The sequence below is a fragment of the Egretta garzetta genome, unplaced genomic scaffold, assembly GCF_000687185.1.
Source record: "Egretta garzetta isolate BGI_Z169 unplaced genomic scaffold, ASM68718v1 scaffold781, whole genome shotgun sequence".
Classification (NCBI taxonomy): Eukaryota; Metazoa; Chordata; class Aves; order Pelecaniformes; family Ardeidae; genus Egretta; species Egretta garzetta.
In genome coordinates, this window is record NW_009258579.1 from 330,284 (window position 1) to 337,169 (window position 6,886).

General features: G+C 40.2%; 1 protein-coding gene across 1 annotated transcript in view; it reads left to right on the forward strand.

Annotated features, from left to right (window-relative positions):
* The window catches only part of LOC104134416 (dystonin), a 111,172-nt gene extending 104,928 nt beyond the window's left edge, over positions 1-6,244 (forward strand). The window contains exons 61-64 of the mRNA XM_035903398.1: positions 143-342; positions 801-911; positions 3,560-3,683; positions 5,114-6,244. Coding sequence (XP_035759291.1) covers positions 143-342; positions 801-911; positions 3,560-3,683; positions 5,114-5,379 — 701 coding nt within the window. The 3' untranslated portion in view covers positions 5,380-6,244. The remainder of the gene's footprint in view (positions 1-142; positions 343-800; positions 912-3,559; positions 3,684-5,113) is intronic.
* The last annotated feature ends 642 nt before the right edge of the window (positions 6,245-6,886 follow it).

Sequence of the window (6,886 nt, forward strand, 5' to 3'; positions counted from 1 at the left end):
CTGTGTCCAAAATAAATGCATTACACAGTAATGCATTTTATTTATTGTTAAAATGTGTTGGAGTTGGCATGGCAAAAATGACAATAAACAGTCTTGTGACAATTTTCATATCTGACTAAACGAACACCTTTCTTTGCTGCAGCTAAAGGCAGGACAAACGTGGAGCTGCGCGAAAAGTTCATTTTGGCAGACGGTGCCAGTCAGAGCATGGCAGCTTTCCGACCAAGGGGCCGTAGATCACGACCCTCTTCAAGGGGTGCTTCTCCCAACAGATCTACTTCTCTGTCAAGCCAAGCTGGCCAGGCAGCTGCCCCGCAAGCAGTTGCTACAAGTACGCCAAAGGTAAGGAGAAACATACAGAACTGCACTGGTTCAAAAATGGGATATAGACTTGGTTTTTTTTCCTTGCTCCAACAATACTGGTGCTCTCCCTAACTGATAGGGAAGAAGTATCTCAATTTTATTTCATAATCTGGGAAGGATCTCAGAAGTCTTTTCAGTGTATTTCCTCAACTGTTTGTTTGCAACATGGGAATAGAAGAATTCTTTACATTTAAGGTGCCACATGAGCTAACTGGAAGTTTGGGAATAAGCTCTGAAAGAGCAGTGAACCTCTCCATTTCGTTTAAAAAATAAGCTCTGCCATCTCTTCGTTTCAGAACATTTGTCATCAACTCTTTCTGCTTAGTTTTTATTTCTGCTATGAGATTGATCTCCCTGTGAAATCTTGGGTATCTTCTCCATGACATTGTTTTCCATCTACTGTCCTTCATATTTTGATTTACCATTGTTTCATACAGACACCCCATCATTTAACACGCAACTATGGTAAGCCATGGTTGACAAACAGCAAAACGTCAACTCCTTCTAAGCCACCAGAATCCTCAGACCATCAAGGGTCATCTGCAGAGGTACAGTAAGGACAGAGATTCTAGTCTAATGACCTTCCTTCACTAAAACTGTCACTTCACTAACAGCCACTAGAGCTTCAGAGCTGCAACGTCCTTTGCATATTAATGCATTGTTTTTATTTTAGATCTGTGTCAAATTATTTCTTTTCTCTTTTTTTTTTCCCCAAGTCTTTTTTTTTATGTTCTGTTACGGTTTCTGACTTTTAGGAAAACTTGGCCTCAATGCATTTACATTTAAAGTGCAAATGGCTAATAAATCATAACAGTATGCAATGAACTGGATGAGCAAATGTGGTGGAAAAGTATTTATTTTTTTTTTTTAAATAAACCAGTTTATATACTTTGCAGGTTTCTTTCCTAAAGAAAGAAATACCCAGTCCCTGTGAAGAAGATGGCACAAAGTACTGACTGTGATATATAAATCTTTCCAACAACTGAAAGTTCTGTTTAGAGGGGTAGTGACCAATCGTTGCTCTAATAAGATAGCTATTTGATGACTTAACAGGAAACGAGCGTTGGTCTTATTTCCAGCCCACCATGACTTACATAGAAACTGCTAGTATAGCAATTACGATTGTGCCGGCAATCAAGCTGTGTGACCAAAATTTGAATAGGCTTGGAGCCAAAGTGTCTTCTCTAATGTTATTGCAGTCAGTGAAAAGATTGCAGCTGGATCTTGTAGGAGTTACTCTTGCCCTGGGTTAGACGGAGGGCTCGGTGAGGGGAACCTGGTGCTACTATCACCTCGGTTGTAGCTGCTTTTCACAGATCTGTGCTTTGCTGCCTATTGCTACTCATGTGACACCTTGTGGTGCTAAGTTTACGTGACCTCAGCGTGGCTTTGCTCAAAGATGCGTAACGAACTTTTCACTCCCTCCTCCTGTGCGAGTGGGTGTAGTACTTGTGCACGCTACAGCACTTCGAGCACACCCGGCTGCTGCTTACAATGATTAACAATAGCACAGAGTTGAGTCAGTTGTCAGTTTCTAATATATTCCTGTATTTTCTTTCATCTCTTAGCTGGTAACTGAATTGTAAGATTAATTGATGGTACTTTAAAGGGTTTATAGACATGGAAAGGTGTTGTTTTCATTGAATTACAATAAGGTGAAAGCAGCTGGCAGTGATTTCAAATGGGGCACTGTATTTCTCACCTGCTTTTAAAACTGCCAGTAGTTTCTGTGAGTTTCTTTTATGTAAGCCGCCATGGTTTAAGATTATAAATGGAACGATTGGGGTGGGGTAGGTTGCAGTGGATTTCCAAGGCACTCTGCCACATTTTCTGCCCAAAAGGTTATGTATTTTATATGTAGGCTGCATTTGGGTTTAGGGCTAAACTGAAGAACAAGCCTGATCTCTTTTTTCTTCTTGTACCAGTGATTTTATCCCAGTACTTCGCCCAAAGTGCCGCAGCTTCAGCAGGGGTAATGGAGGGTGTTCCCTTTCTCCTTCTTCTCCCAAGCAGTCTCTGTATAGCTGAGATTTCCAGGGTGTGGCTGGATGGATGTTAAGTGCTGCTACTTGGCTTTAAAGGGGGTTTAACACTGACCATCCCTGTGGGAGCCAGCAGATTGTCTGCTCTGTAGCATCTCAGTGCTTTTTTGTTCAGATGTGCCAGAAGTGGTCTGAGCTGGCAGCTGCCAGGCCGGCTCCCGCCAGGCCTCCGCCCGGTGCTTAGCTTCAGGCAGCTCCCAACACGCTCCTCTGGCTCTTGGTTTTCAGTACCTAATTCTACCCCACCGCTGTATGGGGATCAAAGGCACAGAACACAGGATCCTGGGATCCAGGCCACTCAACATGCTGCATTCATCACTGCAGTATTCTTCTTTTGGGATATTTACGTAGTATTTTTGTGTTGATTAAATGAATATGAATACTGTAGTTTTCCTTTTACTTGCATACACCTCCTATCTAGTATGTTACATGTGTTTTGAGATTTGAGGATTTAATTCTTGTGGCTTTGAAAGAAATCGTCCCATTTGGGGCAGATTGCAAATCAAGACTCATTTCAGAAATGAGAAAGCAGGCAGGGTAAGACTGTGGAGCAGAGACATTTTGGACAATATACTGAGGAACAGGAACTTTCTAAATTAGTCCTATGTCCTTTTTTCCTGCTTTTTTTCTAGGAAAAGCTTTTGAAACTTGGTGGTTTTGTTTTACCATCAAAATATTTATAAAATTGAAACAAATGTATTCACCACCTATAACTACAGTCGGAATGGTGGAAAATGAAGCTATGCAGACGTAAAACCTCAACTACTTATCTCTGTTTATTTAAGTTACGTACCATCAACTAATCTTACGTGCTTGACTAATTTTAAGAAGGTAGCGTTTTTCTTTTCTTTATATGCATTGAAATACAGACAAAGAATGTTAAAATGTTAATGTCAAGAAGAGTGTCAAAGTGATTTTTTTTTTTTTTTGTGGGTGTTTTACATTTGGACTACTTCAAGTGCTAACTGCTAAGGGATTGTTCAGAACTTCACATCATGAAAAATGTCCATAGTGACTTAAACCAGTATTTCAGATTCACCATGAATGTTGTTATGATGGTCATATTCTAAGCTATGTACTACCTAATACCAGACATTATCTTCAGTGTTGACAATTGACAATTTTGGGTTTGGTTTTTTTTTTTTTTTGCATAGGGGACACCGATTCAAGGAAGTAAACTCAGACTGCCAGGGTATCTATCAGGGAAGGGTTTCCACTCTGGAGATGACAGCGCCATCCTGTCAACAGCAGCTACCAGAGTTAGAGCTCAGTTTGCAGGTGAGTGTCTTGAATTCAGAGCTTGATCTACCACTTGCTTTTTTTTCCACCTGAATACTTAAGGTCCTGTTAGGGTGTGAGGGAGATGTCAGAAGAGTGGGAAGGAGTGAAAGTCCTACTGGCTCCACATTAGTATTGCCAATGGCGCACGTAATTGGGATAATGGTCCTCTGTTCACATGGTTGCACAGCAAGTAAGTTCAGCTCTGGATGTGCAAATTTCATGACTACAGCCTTTTTGATAATGGTATCTCCAGCATATCTGCCTAAGGAACTAGGGAATGAGCATTTACTTCCAAAAAAAAAAGGGGGGGGGGTATCTGTTCTTCACAGTATTCAAGCTCTGCTCAACTGTGATGGAGGAAAGGGGGCACTTAATCATGACTTGCCCATTTCTTTTGAAAGAAGAACTGCAGGGAGCAGCTGTGGATGACCTTATTAATGGAATATCCCATAGAGATTTTTAAAACAGTATATGAAATTGAAAGTAGTGAAGCTGTGCTCTTCCAGGATCCTCCGAGCAGCCCTGTGTAAGGGAGAGGGCTAGGTGGTTAGAACAGAAGGTAGCTCTGCTGGCTTTCCCTCGCATCTTAAGCTCTGCAGAGCATACTGAGCAGTACTGGAAAATCCTGTTCAAAGAGTAGATGTCTTTCAAGTTATAGGTGATTTGAAAAACGAGCCACCTGAGATTCCAGTTTCAACTTTGTGTTCTTCACACACACAGGGAACCAAATTTGTCAAGATCAAAAAGATTTAATAAGTAATTGGAAAATTATGAAAAAAACACATTAATGTTTTTCTGTTGTGGTTTTTTCTTCATGGCACATTGTCTGGGCAGGCTTTCACTTTCACAGGCTTGCTGAGAGCTCATTTACTCAGCCCTTTGGGAGAGTTTATGCTCTGCCCGTGTTTACTTGCAGCTTTCAACTGTATGGGTTTGATATTTTTTTTTTTTTTTAAAAAGAGGGGTACACATTTAGAAATTGGGATATTCATCTGCATCTGCAAGCTGCATATATTGGGAAATCCTGAGTGAATGAAGAGGCCTGATACTGAATTCTTTCAATTCATAGCTGAGAAAATGGCAGGGGAAAGAAAGGATCTGGCTGTTGAGTGAGTATACAAAGCATGTCTAGCAAGTCCAGGAAAATTGCCAGGATAATACATTTTTAATGAGATGTGCAATGTGAGTGACAGATCAACGATGTCATTTGATCTCACATTTCCTTCTCTTTAGTAAGATATATGGCATTGGTTTATGCTCTTGTTTAATACCAACATGAACTTCGATCATCATCTAGCTTGCCTGACAGAGGTCTGAAGTTTGGTTTGTGCAATGAGGAATTTTTGGGATTGCCAAAGACCTGGGAAAGACCTGCGCATCTTTTCCATCCTTACCTCTGGTACTGATGGGTATCTTTTCTCTTCTAGAAACCAGAAGAACTCCAAGCAGACCTGGAAGCCGAGCAGGAAGCAAGGCTGGCAGCAGGTCAAGTAGCCGCCGAGGCAGTGACGCATCTGACTTTGACATTTCAGAAATCCAGTCTGTATGCTCAGATATGTCAGAGACTGTTCCTGCTACAAGCAGACCGACACCCCGAGCAGGTTCTCGGCCAGGATCAGCCAAGCCTTCTAAAATTCCAACTCCCCAGAGAAGGCCACTAGCCAGCAAATTGGACAAGTCCTTGAAGAGATAATATGATTGGCTCCGTAAAGGTCTTTTCCTTTTGCATTAAGTATTTAAGTTCGTAAGATGTAAAATATTATGTAGAAATTATTGTGAAATATCGCAAGAGGTGGATTTTTAATTCTGCAGATGGCCTTATTTGTGTATTTGTCTTCTTATTTTATGTGTATAATTTTTGTCAGATTTGTTTTTGTTTATGCCATATCCTGTGAGAAGGGGGAAGAGTTTTAATGTAAACTAACAGTTGTACACAGTGATGTGTAGAAAGTACACTAAAAAAAAAATTGCCGAATGTACAGTGTACTGAATGTACAGTAAGCCTCTGCAACCTGAACAAAATAGGCCTATCACTATGTCATTAGTTAACAGTAAAGGATACCTCATGATTTTTCTTTAAAAAAGAAAAAGAGAATACTAAAAAGCCAAAAGACACAATTACACATTTTGAGCTAACGAAACAAACACTAAAGGATGTACGTCAAAACTTCTAAGGAATACAAACCCACATTCACAGTACCCTTATTTATACAGCATCTCTCGGAGAACTCACAGAGTTAATTAAGCACTCGCCAGTAATATGATACTCCAATACCTTGCAGCGTTTCTGTGCCATTGCTTTCAAGGAGGCCAGACACATTCTGGATACCTGAACTATTATTCTGTAAGGATACCAATATAAAGTGCATTCATGTAAATGTGAGGTTTTCTTTTGCTTGAGTGGGTGGTAGCACTGTATCATTGAACTCATTTTGTATCAAAGCAATTTTGCTTGCAGAAAGCTCCGAAATAAACATGTCCCTTAACTTTATTTCTATTGTATTTCTTATTTCACAGGAAGATAATTTTCTGCGTTATGTTTTAGGGCATATATTGTTTCAGATGACCAGTAATTACCATAGTTACATAGGCTTTAATGTAATTTCCCATTATCAGCAATCGGATTTTGGTTAGCTACTGTATTTGTTTAATAAAACACTAAATTGCACATATCATTTATGAAATTACATGTAGTTATTGTGTGTTGACAATTATTTTCTCCATATTAAACTGTGACATTCATATACCATGTATGAAAGGCATAATGAGTAATTCGGTTGCTCTTTTTGTCAGTGAAATATTTTTGCCATTCATGGATTCTTTCAAAAGGATTAAGAATATTTAATTTTCAGTGGAAAAAGGTTGCAGCTTCAAGTGGGAGTGCTGTACAACGGCTGGGTGGATGCTGTAGTAAGTAGTGACAGAATCCCTAGAAATTGGAAATGCTTTTCGGTAATGTCAGAAGGACTCGGGTAGAAGTTGGCCAACATGGCAGACCAAGCCTGACAGTTCATGTACCAGAAAATGCCATACCTAGTGACTCTAGTAGAGGAATTTTCAGGGAAGACTGGTTTGAGGTTGGTCCCTTAGCATGATGAAAATGAGGCGGATGCTCAGCTGATTACGTGCAGGTCATGGTGATACCCGTGTTCTCTGCTAGCACTCACTGGCAGTGTCGCCGAGACGATGTTTTCTGAGTT